Source organism: Mesoplodon densirostris, chromosome X, assembly GCF_025265405.1.
Source record: "Mesoplodon densirostris isolate mMesDen1 chromosome X, mMesDen1 primary haplotype, whole genome shotgun sequence".
NCBI lineage: Eukaryota > Metazoa > Chordata > Mammalia > Artiodactyla > Ziphiidae > Mesoplodon > Mesoplodon densirostris.
Window position 1 is genome coordinate 6,953,141 of NC_082681.1, and position 15,132 is coordinate 6,968,272.

Here is a 15,132-nt window from a genome sequence, read left to right on the forward strand (position 1 = left end):
TCGGGGCAGAAGCTTTCCCTAACTCCTCTCCCTTTCAATGGAGCCTTGCACACAGTAGGTGCACAAATCATGTTGGTTAAAGGAACACATGACATGACTTCTTGGAATTTCGAGCAGATCAGCCATGTGATTCTGAGTTTTCAACAGTTTTCTGAAAGATCGCTGAATGGTAATGTTAAAATAAAGTTCTAGGTGTAACTCATGTATCAAAAACTGAGTTGACTTGTGTGCATGGATTAAACAAAATCGTCCATTTTTGTTTAAGCAGCAAATGCTAATACGAAGAACAGAGTTAGAAAGTAACATGCTACTTAATGAAGTCCAGGATAAAAAGAAGTGTTTTCAAAATGTTGCTTAAAAAGTGGCTGAATTCCCTTTAAAATGGTTTAACTGCACCTTTGCTGGCTTGCTTGAGGCTGCTCTGCTGCATCAATAACTGGGTGCTTTCTATTTCCATTTTACCATCATGGTCCTTAGTGTTAATTGACCACCTAAAGAAGAAAGGTTCTCATCAAGCTTTTAGAAAGATGAGTGGTGATAATGAGACCAACCAACATGCTTGAAGCTTTGAAGAAACTCTTCCTTAAAAAGTTAACATAATCGAAGTTGGCATAATTGTTAAAGTGCCTGCAAATGTGTGGATTCATTAATGTCTGAAGCATTTGTTGTCATATTCTCAGAAACCAAACTGTTACCAAGGTTAGGTAATAAGACTTTTAAAGCCAACAACAAATTTATAGGCACTGAAAGTGACCATGTGTGTCCTAAGAGGTGATGAGAACAAGGCAGCAGGTTCAAAGTGGAAAAAGAGTTGCTGGAATCTCGGGGTTCTGGGCAGTCCACTCTCCAGGTCTCAGTTGTCTCCTCTGAGATTCCCTAGATGATGCTACTCCAATTACCAAGGAAAAGGAGGGTGTCCAGAAATGTGTGCAAGTTTCATTAGCTATGAAGATGACTGCTAGGACCTTCTGCCTCCAATTATAGCTATCTGGACGACATAGAGAGCACATTTTATTTTATGTAGCTGTTTAAAAAGAGGTTTTATTGTTATCTTTCCTTTAACTACCTTTAGAATGGCCAGAGCCGATTAGAGGTCCCCTCCCCTCATTGAGAACTGCTCCACAGGACACCCACAACTGATAAAAATCATTGACAGTGTGACACAGTAAAAGACACAGGAGAGAGTCTATCATTTCAGACCTGGGGGATTTCTTTCCTTCCCGTGGTGGACTTTTTCAATCATCTGCTCACCACCTCGAATACTCTTGTTCGAGGCTGGACACCAATGAATAGGTCCTAGGTTTCTCAAACCACCTATGGAGGCCAGGCCTCCATGTGGTCCTTTTATTTTGCATAGACCGGAGCATCCGATTCTGTATCCCATGAACCACTGTGCTGGATAAAGGTGCCCTCTGGTCCGACACATTTGGGAAACTTTGGGTAAGACAAAGATAAGTTGGTCTCTTTCTACAGGACCTCTCTGAGCCTGCATTATTCACAGGGTGCCCCAGGAAAGGGCTGGCACAGTGTCTGCCAAAGCTCCGTGGTGCTGGAGCCTTTTGTTCCAAAAGGAGACAGTCCCACAAGACTCGGCAGAACACAGTACAGAATCCACGGCCTTATCATTCTGAGAGGACCTGGAGATTGCACGGATGTGCTGCGTGTCTGTGACGCACATGTGTCCAACCACAAATCACCTTTGGTCACAGGGGTCATCTAAAAGGCTCAACCCAACATCCTTGGAGCCATGCTAATCTATCTAACATATTCCTTTAAAACTTTAGTGATGTGGCTTGTCCCTCATTTCATGAATGCATGAGGCAGAAATGACGGGAAAAGGCATTGGGTGTGTGTGTGTGCCCATGTGCATGTGTGTGTATAAACGTATATATCATATATGCAATGTTTATAATGTATGGGCTGGTACGCATCTACATCAAACTTTAACATCAAGTATTTCCTCAAATAAGCATCACTATAAAACAAAATTTGAAGCTTTGGTTTACGTTTAGGAGGTGGAAGAACCATATACATAATCTAGCCGAGGTGTGTAGCAAGGAAGGAACATATCCGATTTCACACCACAAGCTAGTGTTAGATACAGGACTAGACCCCAGGTCCATGGGCTCTTTGTTTATGTTTAATAACTAGTGGACTCACTGATGATTCACAGTAACAAGGTAGAGGTCTTCAATGTTATCCAACTCTGCCAAGCTCATTTCTTTTATGTGGATAAGCTCCGAGGGCCCTAGGCAATCATTTCTTCGAAGCCTCAGTTTCCAGCCGGTCCTTTCACTGTCTGCCACCTCAGCACCAGTGTCTCAAGCCAGCTGTCTCTGAAGTCCTGGTCCTAACATCTCTTCCTCCGCTCCCCCTCCCCCATCTTCTCCTATAGTGGTAACTAGAAGCACTTTCCATCCCGAGAGCTTCCCTTGTACCTTATCTGTCCCCACTCAACAAACGTATGTCTCTCTATCTTGTATTTAGTTCTTTACAAACTGATTTGATCTCTCCTCCTGGACTCTAAACTCCTCGAGGGTAAGACCTGTGTCAGATTTATTTTTAATTCCCTCAACATCTATCACAGTTCCTGGAATGCTGGAGATCCTCAATAAATATTCATTGGATGAATAAATGAATAATGCACAAACATCGTGGTCAGGAAAATCTTTGTGGCTATTTGTCATTTTCAATAATGAAACCACCATATCTATAAAAGGGATCAGCGCCTAAATCAAGCGGTAATTTCCTAAGCAGAGGGGATTCAGATCCCGATTTGTGAAAGACAACCACCACGTTGCTTAACGTTGTTAATGTGTAAACGCAGGAAGAATTTTATGCTTGATAACTGCTTGCTGCCCACCCTTTTGGTAACAGATGTCAACCTCGGTTAGATTCAACTCAACTTATTAGTGCATGGCTTTTAGCCAAAAGCAATTCACATTTGCAGAAGTGTACTATCACATATGTCTTAATAACAGAAATGTGTTTTTTTTTTTTAAATGTATGTGATAAGTCACATATGGTAAAAGAAATCTGTACATCTCTCAGGCCTTGTTGCCACAATGAAACTTGCAGATAATTGCTGCAGAACGTTCATATACAAGCGAAAGTCTCTCTGACACATTAAAGAGGCACGGTTTGAACATACTAATCAAGCTTTGATACGGGCATGGTTCCAACTGACTGCTAGGTACACCAGTGTCTCTTGTCCTGATCACTGATCTTAAGAACGTACAATTTTGATTCTTATCCGCAGAGGTAATATTGAATGTTTCAAGGTAAAGTCCTTAGTGTATCCAGGTACATTATGTGCTTACATTCACTAAGCATATATTTAATTTCTCCTTTGTATGGAGTGTAATTAATGTGTGCCACCGTCTCCCTACGGTGATGAAAGAAGCTTACAACCATGAAGGTATTAAAAATAAATTAAACAAGTGGTTGAGAAATAGGGAGGGGGGAGGCGAACCTTTAGAGAAGAAAATAAAGTAAATAACATTGTGAATCATTTAACCTCACTTGAATTGAAAGCTTAATTAGCCTTAGTTAGATCTTGGGAAGTAATAGAATTTTAGAAAATGTATATGCCATTTGCAATATAGCCATCTACACACAACTTGGAAGACTACCAACATGCTCTAGTTATGTGTTTACGGGTTTCTGAGGCATCACTGTCCCGTCAATGGACCTCATATCCATAACGATTTTCAATGATCCTGAATTCGGAATGGTCTCTGTGCGCCGAATAAGGATTAGGTGATACCTCAGCCCCAGAAAGTCCTGAACACAAGATATAGGGCTCAGTAAATACCTACTCAGTGTTTTAGAGGACAAAACGAGAAAGGGTTGATAGTTTAACCTTCACTGTCATGGAAAAGTTTACATCTGCACCTTTTCCTACCTGACCAACCAGAGCAGGGTTCAGCAAACTTTTTCTGTAAGGGGCCAGATAGTAAATATTTTTGGTTTGGTGGTTGGTACAGTCTCAACTCTGCCACTGTAGCACAGAAGGAGCCACAGGCGATACTGAAACAAATGAGTGTAGCTGTATGCCAATAAAACTTCTTTTATGGACACTGAAATTTGAATTTCATATAATTTTCACATGTCATGTAATAGTCTTCTTTTGATTTTTTTCCCCAACCATTTGCCAAACTCTGCACCAGAGGATGACATCCAATCACACAGAATGATCATCTTCACCAATCTGTGTTCATACTTGAGTTGTAAATGATGCCTCCAGACCTCTACTTTTCCAGCAAGGCTGTACACACTTTTCATTGTACGCCCAAACAATCACATGGTAATTCTCATATACAAGATCAAGCCAATAACTGGTCAGAAGCAAAGCAGTTAGTATGAACCAGGGCAACGTAGGAACATTTTACACGTGGCATGAATCAGAAGAAGAGAATGGACGCCTTGGTCAGTTACAACACACGAACCCTTTGGCCCTGACACTCTACTAGGGTAGGTACCAGTCTTATTAAGTCTCCAGGCCAGGTTCCTGAAAGGACTGTTTTCTGGGATGTGTCCAATTTGTTTACTTGTTCACTCATTCAGAAAACATGTAACAAACGCTGACTCTACTTGGGATCGCAGTGCACTGTGTGTAACTGAAATTCTCTGGCAGACATCAGAAACGGAAAGAGGACCACTATACACAAATCTTTTAAAAACTTCACTTCTGCTCTGCTGTCAGGCAGTTTAATTGAGCCATGCTCTGAAATTCCTGTCCCTGAGCTGAGATCTTGAAGAAGGCTGTCTTCTCAAAGTACCCAGATGGCTGTGGCTGGGCAACTGAGTTAGGTATCAGGCATTAGGTACCAAATGCAACAGGACACTCAAACTCACGCTGACAGCGGTATCTTATTTAATTAGAAGACAATTCTAAACACCTACCAGTTGGTTGTGACTTAGGTTTGTTACTGGGCAGATCTTCAAATATATTTAAGAGTAAAACATTGTTCCACATTCTATTAGTAACCCTTTGGCTCTTCTAGTTTTTCTGTTTTCTCATTACAACATTCCTTAAAGTGCTAGACATTCGATACAGTCTGTACTGTGAATTAGCCAAAGCTCATAAAAAATATAATTATCTGTAGGGTCGAATTCTCATAAGGAGCAGACAGAAAACTGGTCCCACTTCCAGGCCATCAGTACGATTTAACGAAGCCCCGCACACTGCCAATAGGCTGTCTTGTGCATGCAAAGATGGAGCTTGGGACTCACTTCCTATCGGGAGGGCTTGAACTTGGAGATGTCTGTCCCACTGAGGGCCAGATTTACACTCCGCCAGCCTCTGCCCCATCCCTTGTGACCCGGGGCATGCATCTGCCCGCGGGTGGACTGGAGGGAGGGGCGCAGTCGAATTATGGGAAAGAAGATCACTAATGGCCCACCCAGGGACTCAAGGCCTGGCCTTGGCCTCATTAGCACCATCCTCTAATCCATGGAGCTTGCCTGCCACGGGCTCGCAGTAGAGAAGCCTTCTGGGCAAAGACAGAAAAGAAATCAGGCTGCAGAGAAGATTTCAACCCCAACCAAACAACCAGACCAAAATTCAGCTACTAAAAATGCTCCCATAGGACGACGATAGCATAATACATCTCCAGACCACAGATAGCCCTCCAGAGGCTACAGAAGGCTGATAAGGAATATTCCATGGCCTAAGAAAATTAAATTTAGAAACAAAGTACACAAAACCTTTTGGAAAAATGAATTGGAGCTTGCATTTAATGGTGTGCTAAACACTACCCTGGTGACTTGGAAAAGTTAATTATTTTATAAAACACAAGCAGCCTTCTTGTCACTGGCATTAGCTGAACCATTCTCCCAGAAACTATTAAAAATCAATGCAGTCCCAACTAGATAACTGTATAATTAACTATATATATCCAACTCTATCAATAATAACATTAAAAGTGAATGGATTTAACAATCCAGTCAAAAGGCAGAGACTGTAAGACTGGGGGGAAAAAAACAAGATTTGACTATATGCCATCTACAGGAGACACACTTTATATTAAAAGATACAGATTAAAAAACAAATCAATGCACTCCCCATTTCTGAATTTGTTATCCACTCTAATGGAAGTCGGCTGACATAAGTTAACACATAGTTCCTAGAGATGTGATATTACCAGACCTGTAGTAACCCGGCAAATAGAGCAGATCTTCCCCAGGCCACATGGCTGGTGGAACTGGTATGCATCACAACACTGCAATCACATGTCACAAACCCAAATGACAAGACAGCCATCTTTAATTTGAAAGTCTCCCTTCTGGAAGAGACAGGCTGTCTAAGATGTACTATATTTAAAAGAGTGCTGTGCGGCTTGTTTATAATTTAAGAGTGTCTCATAAAATGCCTTGGAAATAGCTCTCTGTTAGCTAGAAAAACCTTCAGTTAAATATATTTGGATGAGCTTTTCATTAACAGAGTAGCGAGGCCTTGATGCTGAGGTGCCAAACCTCCCCACGTGGCTGGAAATCACTTGGCACATTTTCAGCCATTTATGTCTCTGTCATAGGTCCAAGGTTTGCAATTAAAAATGTAATCTTTTTAGCATGTGCAAAACCCAAAGGCTTGAAGTACTCTGCATTGAATATGATTATAATAGTATTTGGCAGCTATTCATGGACGGCACATATTAATTTATGTAAACTGGGCATAACTTGGAGCACTTCCTCATCAGGACCACAGGAAAAATCAAAAAGCTGGTCCCTGCTCATTGGAGGTTTTTTTTTTCTGCTTGTTTTGTTTTTGTTTTTGTTTTTAAATTGTCACGAATAGAGATGAACTCAAAATCAAGGTCTCTTTTATGACCTTCTTTTTTCACATGCCTGGAGTACATTCAAATGAACATTTCCAACTAATAAAAAAATAACTTACTTTACAGGATTATTCTTAGATTTTGCCTTTTCAACATCCTGTGAACAGAAGAAAAAAATGCAATTAGACAACATTAGCAGGCATAATCTTTGCAACTAGTTACCAAAACAATAAGCAATATAAAATGCTCTTCAGAAACATGAGGAGCTAACCAAGGCAGGCTGCTGGAGATAAGCAGACCGGAGACCCAGAAAGCAATTTTCCTCTCCCAGGGAGCATGGTTACAGGTCCAAGCGCAGCTTTCAGACACAGGCGGGCACTGCCAGGGCTGCCTGGGAAATTCAGCAGTGCCTGTGAGAGTGGGCCCTTAGGTTCATAACTCCATCCGCCTCTCTCCACTTTTCCTCCAATTTTTTTTTTTAACCTGAGCCCTGTGCTTGTGGAAAACAGCGATCCTTAAGAACTCCCCCACTCCCACTCCATCCTTTCACGTTCTGGAAAATGGCTAATTTCAAAGGACCACACTGCCATCCACATTCTGAGATAAGACTCAACTCCGTCCTTCCTCATGACTCCCCTAAGTTTCCTGGATGGCTCTCCTTTCTATTTGGGCTGACCATCTGTTGATCACTAGAAAGGGACTGATGATTTATTGAGACCTTGTCTCTGTTGGGTGAAAGAGGACAGAGAATCTGGTTTACTGTTCTTTTTTGTGAGTGTATTTTGAGCTCAAATAAATTGAGAATGTATACCCACTGAGAAGAGACCAGGTCTTTAAAATGGACGTGTGAACTTTGTATATGCTTGACTTATGTCTGAAATTTTAGAATTAAAACTATAAGCTCTCTGTATCTGTCTGTATGTTTATATGTCTGTGATTCAGAAAAGTCTTTCCCTCTAATTATGTGAATATGTAATATTTTCCTACCTCCAGATAATACCAACCAACTAGATTTTAAATCCCTTACACTAAAGGAGCTCATTGTGATTGGCTTAGAGATAAGTAAGTATTCATATAATTGGACATTCAATATTTCAGAAATATCTCATCTCCCTCCTCCGTGTGCACCTGCTTGGCTTATGACAGGGTGTGGAGGCAGACACAGAGGGAATGGTCATGGGCACATCTGGGGAATTTTAGATCTCTGGTGGGAGACCGTTTACCCTGCATTGCTCTGGCCCCCTGGCTGCACCTGCCCAGTGATAGAAAGGCCAAAGTATCCATTTCTAAAATCATTTTTATTAGCAGATACCACAAAAGGGCAAGGGCTGACCGATGGCTTGGATCAATTTCCTCCCGTGGAACCCTTAAGAAAACACACACCAAATCATCGAGATGAGGAAGTCTCTGGGCCTCTCGGCCTGTGTGCCTTAGATATGGAGCCTGGTCCCAGTTTATTGCTGAGCCCATTGATCTGTGTACAGTCCATTTATCATTCATGAAAAGAGCTAGTGATCTTCACAGTATATTAGAAGAAACAACTCAGATCATCTGTCAACAGCCCTCTTATTTCTGTTTCCCTCTCCACAGGGACTGCATCTCCTTCGATTCTTCTGGAATTAAAATGTTGCTAAGCAACACAGCTGGGGGCGCTGATGGCAGAATGGCTACAGTCTATCAAACTGTTTAAGCACCTGGAGGGTTATAGTGATGATTTTTTTCATACTTCTGTAGCATAATTATGTAATCAGAACCAAACTTGTACCCTGCCAAACTCTTTCAGGCTGTAGAAATAACATTCAGTTTGGGGAGCATTGAAGCAGCGGTTTGCCAACCTCAGGGCTCTTCAGACTCTTTTAAAAGGTATCCATTTGGAGAGCTTTTTATCTGTGAATCCTGGAGGTGGGTGAGGGCTAAGAGATGAAGAGAATACTGCTATAAATCAGAAGGCAGAGGCAACCACTTGTAACAGAGACTATTTATAATCTAACATTGGACTTGACATTCTGAATGACCAAGGCATAAGCATACTGAACCTTTCTATGCATAACAACAACTCAGTGCACTTCGAAGCAATTTGTTTTAAATCAATGAAATACTTCCCCAGTTTAGACATTAGTGTTGGAAATCCAAGTCCTTCTCTTCTATTAAGTCTCAGGTTCTGTTTCTAGATAAATACCCATTAATATTTGGGCACTTTCTTTGGCTCGGTAGGCAAAAATCATTTTCTCACCATCTGTGCCTGAGGTTGAATTTTGGCAAGTATAGTGAGAAAGAGAGGGAATGAGGTAACAGGTGAAAATGAGAAAACAAGGACTATGCATCTGGCTGGCCCAGTCATCTCTCACAGGTGTTCAGGGTATGAATGCCTGTCTCTGAGCAGTCCCTTAAAGGATGCTGAAAGGAAGAGCCAGATGCTGGCAACGAGTGGGGGAGTGACCTTGACCTTCACTACAGAAGCGCAGCCAGTCTGAACGCCCACGCTGGCCTTTTCTACCACCTTTTCTCCCCCAGTCCTGGCGGGTGGAATAGGATATGGCACCGGGCTGAAGACAGGCCATTGTGGAAATCACGTGAATACACTTTTCCCAATCCCTTAAAATCCAAACAAATCTGTTCTTAAAGGAGACATAGATTATCACAAAGTAATGGACATGGTGTTCCAGTGGTTTCCTTTTAAAGCTAGATGTGATGGGCTGAGCATGCCACTGGCAGAAGACGGGGAGGAGAGAAATCAAAGTGACATTGCTTAACCTAGCTTTGATTCAGCGACATGTTTTCTGAAAAGTCTTCTCTGTGTGTCGGGACTGTCACTTAGACCCGGTTATTTTTCTCTAATCAGGAGGCATATAATCATGTTCAAGGCCAGTTTCTTTGAAACACATGTCTTTTTAATACAGTCATTATAGGAAAATAACTTCATTCAAATTAATTTTTTCCGGGTTGCTTGGATAGTGATGGAAAATAGGCTGAGAGGTTTTCTTTGGAGATTAACCCAAGATCATTCCAGAGTCCTCAGAGCTCTAGTGAGATGCTCTCATGTCACCCTCCTGTGCACTCATCTCCAAATGAAATGGTTGCAGGGGGTGTCCGCCAGGCATGAGAAACGGCTCACCATTTGTGATCTCCACTTCCACTGTAATTTGACTTTTTTTTTTTGCGGTACGCGGGCCTCTCACTGTTGTAGCCTCTCCCATTGCGGAGCACAGGCTCCGGATGTGCAGGCTCAGGGGCCATGGCTCACGGGCCCAGCCGCTCCGCGGCACGTGGGATCTTCCCGGACCAGGGCACGAACCCGTGTCCCCTGCATCGGCAGGCGGACTCTCAACCACTGCACCACCAGGGAAGCCCTGACTTTGTTTTAAGCACGCTATAAGGAATTATTAAGAGACTTTGAAGAAAAGTTAAGTGAATTATTTGCATGCAAAATATATATGGCTTTAAGGTAAAAGAACTAGTCTAGAAAATATACAAGGAGAAAATTCCTCTTTTCCTTTTATACAAGTTCCAGATACATGTTCAAGAATGTGATATACCCTGCAAAAGGAGGGAAATCAAAATGAAATGATACAGTGTGATTCACCAAGCATTAAGAGGGTTACATATTGGGATTACAGCTAATTTTGAGTTTAAAACATACATTAAAGTAATTTAAACTGATTGGAAAATGGAGGCTAGATAGTTAACACTTATGCTGCTTTAATTTGTAATGTCTATATGCTTTTTAAAACCTATATTCTACTTATTTCGTGCCACGTTTCCCTGACATGATACTTATCTTGCCATCAAGGAAGTTCCAACATAAGATAGGAGGATAAAGGGACTTCCCTGGTGGCACAGTGGTTAAGAATCCACCTGCCAATGCAGGGGACACGGGTTCGAGCCCTGGTCCGGGAAGATCCCACATGCCGTGGAGCAGCTAAGCCCGTGTGCCACAACTACTGAGCCTGCGCTCTAGAGCCGGCGAGCCACAACTACTGAGCCCGCGTGCCTAGAGCCGGTGCTCTGCAACAAGAGAAGCCACTGTGATGAGAAGCCCACGCACTGCAACGAAGATGCAACACAGCCAAAAATAAATAAATAAATAAATATTTAAAAAGATAAGATGATAAAATAAATTAAGATGTTAAAAAACATACTCCAATATGGTGCAACAAGATGCAATGGGCTATAAGTGGAAAGAGTGCTGTGCTAGAAATCCACAGACCTGGGTTCTGCTACCAGCTTTGCCATTTCCTATCATCATGATGTTAGCGATGCGGCTAACACCTGTGAGCCTCAGTTTCCTCATTTTAAAAATGAAGACCATCATTCCTGCCTTGTCTACATCAAGGGTGGTTGTGAGTAGCCAACATCGATGACAGTGCTCTAGAAACCACAGCATGCTAAGCAAAAAAGTGCATCTTGATTGCGACCGCATTCCACATAGGCGTCAGTGCATACATTTTTATTTTTACTGGACTGCAGTTGATTTAGAATGTTGTGTTAGTTTCAGGTGTACAGCAAGGTGATTCAGATACATATCATTTTCAAATTTTTCCATTATAGTTTATTATGGGATATTGAATATACTTCCCTGTGCTATACAGTAGGTCCTTGTTGGTTATCTGTTTTATACATAGTAGTGTGTATCTGTTAATCCTGAACTCCTAATTTATCCCTCCCCCAGCCCTTTTCCCCTTTGGTAACTAGAACTTATGGTGCATACATTTTTATAGCCAGAGAGTTGATGGGCTTTCTGACCAGTGACCAGGTTGTAGTATCAATCTGTAGTATCAAATCTATGCAACGAGGATTACAGAAGCCATTCAGTTTCTCTCTCCATATCAGAAGCAGTTCTGGGGTGAACAGAATGCTCCTGTCTGTAAAGTCCTACTCGATGAAGACTCTGATGTGTTTAGATCCTGCCAGGCCTAGCCCGGCAGGAGAGAGGGCCCTCTACCCTCACACAGGCCTCTGCCCTGAACCTTCTTGGGATTGGTGTTGGTGGTAGAGATGTCAGGACACCCGAGACTGTGGAGGCGCAAGTGCACATGCTATTGCCCCTCACACTCTCTCCTCCTGCAAGGAAGCCTAGGAAGCATCGTTCTTTTCGCAGTGACTTCTTCATCAGCCATCCCTCCTCTCACACCCACTCCAGCAGGGCTCTTTGCTTTTTCATTAACATTTGACCCGGAAGTTGGGAAGCCCTGAGGATGCTACCCTCAGTGAACCTCCTCCATGATATGGCAGCTTGAGAAATTATATTCCCAGGGAGAAGACACTCAACTCGTTCCAAGGGGTATTTATGAGCCAATTCTTGTCTCATTACCAGCATTGTATTCTTCTTGGTATCCTGCTAAGCGGCAAATTTACTTCCTCAGGAGGGATGATGTGGCTAAGGACGTGCTTAGAGTTGCTCACTCATTAAATCTAGCTTCCTAAAAAGAAGAAGGACCTTGTCTTTCTGTTACATGGAGAATCCTTTTGCTGCACCAAAGCTGAAGTGACTCGAGGGCCACAGTGAATTACATGAACCATCAAATGTAGTTATCGTGAAAGAATAGAAAGAAGGAAGGGAGGAAGGAAGGAAGGAAAGTGGCTCTCTATTGAGCCCCATCCTCCAGGGCAGACAGAACATCATATTTCTTTAGGGAGAAAATACTACGTATAAAGCACTTAGGAAACTTGCTAGTCATCTTCTATATACTGACTGAACTTTTACAAAATTCTTCGGTAAGTAATTCTGCCCCAGTGATTACATGTCATGAACTGTTACTTTAGTCCAATAGACAAGTATGCTATATTCATAAAAATATTTGGAGAATATTTTTGGGCTTTTAAGAAGCATTCCCTGAACATTTATATCCAGACTTATTACGTTACACCCCCTGAGACTGACAGAAAACAAACTCAGTGTAATATGTTTCCTGTCTGTTGAGACCATCAAAGTGAGCACTTAGGAGGCCTAGAGAGATTGGTGCTATGGACTCATTTTACAAGGCTACGTAGTCAGGGACTGCTTTCCTCCGTAATCAATAATCATACCGTTGGTCAAGCATAAAATGTGATTCTATTACCATTGTTTTGCACGCCTGTTACATTTCCTGTTTATATGTTTTTTCCTGGCATTCTACTAGCAGACACACCCAAACTGCATCTATACAATACATTTCTTGATAAAAAGTGAAAAGTCCATCATTCAGATAGTTTCAAATAACTGGATACTGTGCATTATGGAAAGAAGACAGAAGAGCAATTGATTGCACTGGTTTTGTATTTCTATGTTTTACATTTAATTTTTCATGGGGCAACTCTGTGAGACACAGCCATACCTTCATTTAGTGGCATGTACTGGTAAACTGCATTGATTGCTAAGTTCAGAAGAGAAGCTCCTCTATTAACAAATGAACTCATCATTAGGGTATTCAGATGGTCGAAAATCAATACCTACCGAATTGGTTAAATCAATTAAAGAGACATATCCTGAGAGAACTTGCACAAATATAAAAATGAATTGCTTAATTGCAGCATTTAAAAAGATTTCACCGGGATGAGTAAAACATCAAGAGGCTTATATTATATCCTATGGGCTGAGGTATCAGCTGGCAGCACGCACACACACCCAGGATTGCAGCTTAACAGGAGAAAATGTCACTCAGCATTTTGCAACACCTGGATGCCTGCCTGGATTTCCGACTTTACAGCCAGGGATGACAATCTCTAGGAAGACACTCCCCACTATATTTAATCCTCTGGATGAGTGCCCAGGAGGGAACATGGAAACATCCTGTATTTGAATCTTGAACCTGAAAGAAGCAAAAACATCTTCCCTAGCTTTAGAGCATTGGGCTTCTCCGATTTTAATTTAATTCATTGTTTTTCAATGCATACACGATGTAGGCCTGTGCTAGACACCATGGGGGCAGGATTAAAATTTTGACAGGCAGAGATTGGAGGAAATCTGTTCCAGGTGTCCGGCACCTGATAGTCACTTCATAAACATGGGCTGGGTAAAAGAATCGGGGCTGATTGTGGAGTCTGAGAGGCCTGAGCACTGCTCCGGGCATGAGAGAGTGCCGGTGGGTCCCCAGCTCTGTGAAGAGAAGAGAAGAGGCCTCTGGAGGAAGAGCTAGGCTCCAGGACCGTGTGCATCTGGATCCATCCTGCAACTGCCCACGAGGCTCGAATTCATGCCCCAACGAGGAGGGAGTACAGAGCGGTCCAGACAGGGTACATTTCCATAGTGCTTTCCGGCAGAAGCTTGTGCCCTCCTCACTTTTCCTGCAGCTATGGTCCTGCTGGAGACTTACTACTTGTCACTGGGACCACAGCCACTGCCTCTCCTTTGGGCCGCTGGTCTCTCCAGTGTTACCCCCCATTTTATGCTCCCTTTGATCATGAATCCTCCATAGCTTCCCCAGGGTCATCGAATTCCTGATCAACTTCACCCAACCTGCCACTCAAGACCCTGCCAAGGCCAGTTGAACACAGGCCTCGTAGCGGGTCCTACTTGTCCCTGCATGTGTAGGAGTTCTCTGAGGGTCTGGCCCCAAGATGATGGGATAACAGGATTCAGAAGTGCCTGCATTCCAGTAAGGCTTGCTCCCTCTAGGCTGACTCTTTTGCTGGATACAAAACCCTTTAGCAAGATGCATTTGTCAACTGGTGATTTTGTTTATAACTAAGGTTTTGATGTATTGTAACTTAATGAAAATGAACTGTCTTTGGTGAAGAAGCACGTTTCACTCCTAAGACTCATCTGTCGACACTAATCATTCTCTAAGTGGAGTGAATATGGAGACACGAGGCAGAGCAGCTCAGCATTGGCTTATTTATTCTGCCCATTAGAAGGGCCAAGGTAAGTGGCACTCAGTTATTCTGTTGCCCTGGGGTTTGTGGATTTGAAAATTCAATTTTCTTTCCCCCAGCCAATCCGAGCCCTCTTGCCCCTGATACTAGGGAGGCACCCCTCACAGAATGACATGTGTCCTTTGCTGGGAGATGATAAATACCTAATAGAGGCTCTCTCTCTACTATGTGTGACCAGGAGAATGAGAAGCGTATTCTTAGTGCATAGTAGGTACCCGATAATATAAGTATGCCAAAACCTACATGGGAGCGAGTACTGATGATATACCTTCAGTACTAGCATACTAGTGTGTTCAGGCTTTCTGTCCCTTTAGAGCATATTATACTCTGGCCAAGGATGCTACAACCATTTTTATCATCAATCTGTATTAGAAAACCCAGTAATCCTTCCACCCTCGTTTCTCCTTTATTCTCACACTACGACTACACTCACAACACTCCCCTCGTTTCTCCTTTATTCTCACACTATGACTACACTCACAACACTCTGACACCAGATGTG

The 15,132-nt window shown here is 42.5% G+C and overlaps 1 protein-coding gene across 1 annotated transcript in view; it reads right to left on the minus strand.

Annotated features, from left to right (window-relative positions):
* AFF2 (ALF transcription elongation factor 2) overlaps positions 1 to 15,132 on the minus strand; it is a 504,061-nt gene that overhangs the window by 89,802 nt on the left and 399,127 nt on the right. The window contains exon 9 of the mRNA XM_060086669.1: positions 6,899 to 6,936. Within this exon, the coding sequence (XP_059942652.1) occupies positions 6,899 to 6,936 (38 nt within the window). The remainder of the gene's footprint in view (positions 1 to 6,898; positions 6,937 to 15,132) is intronic.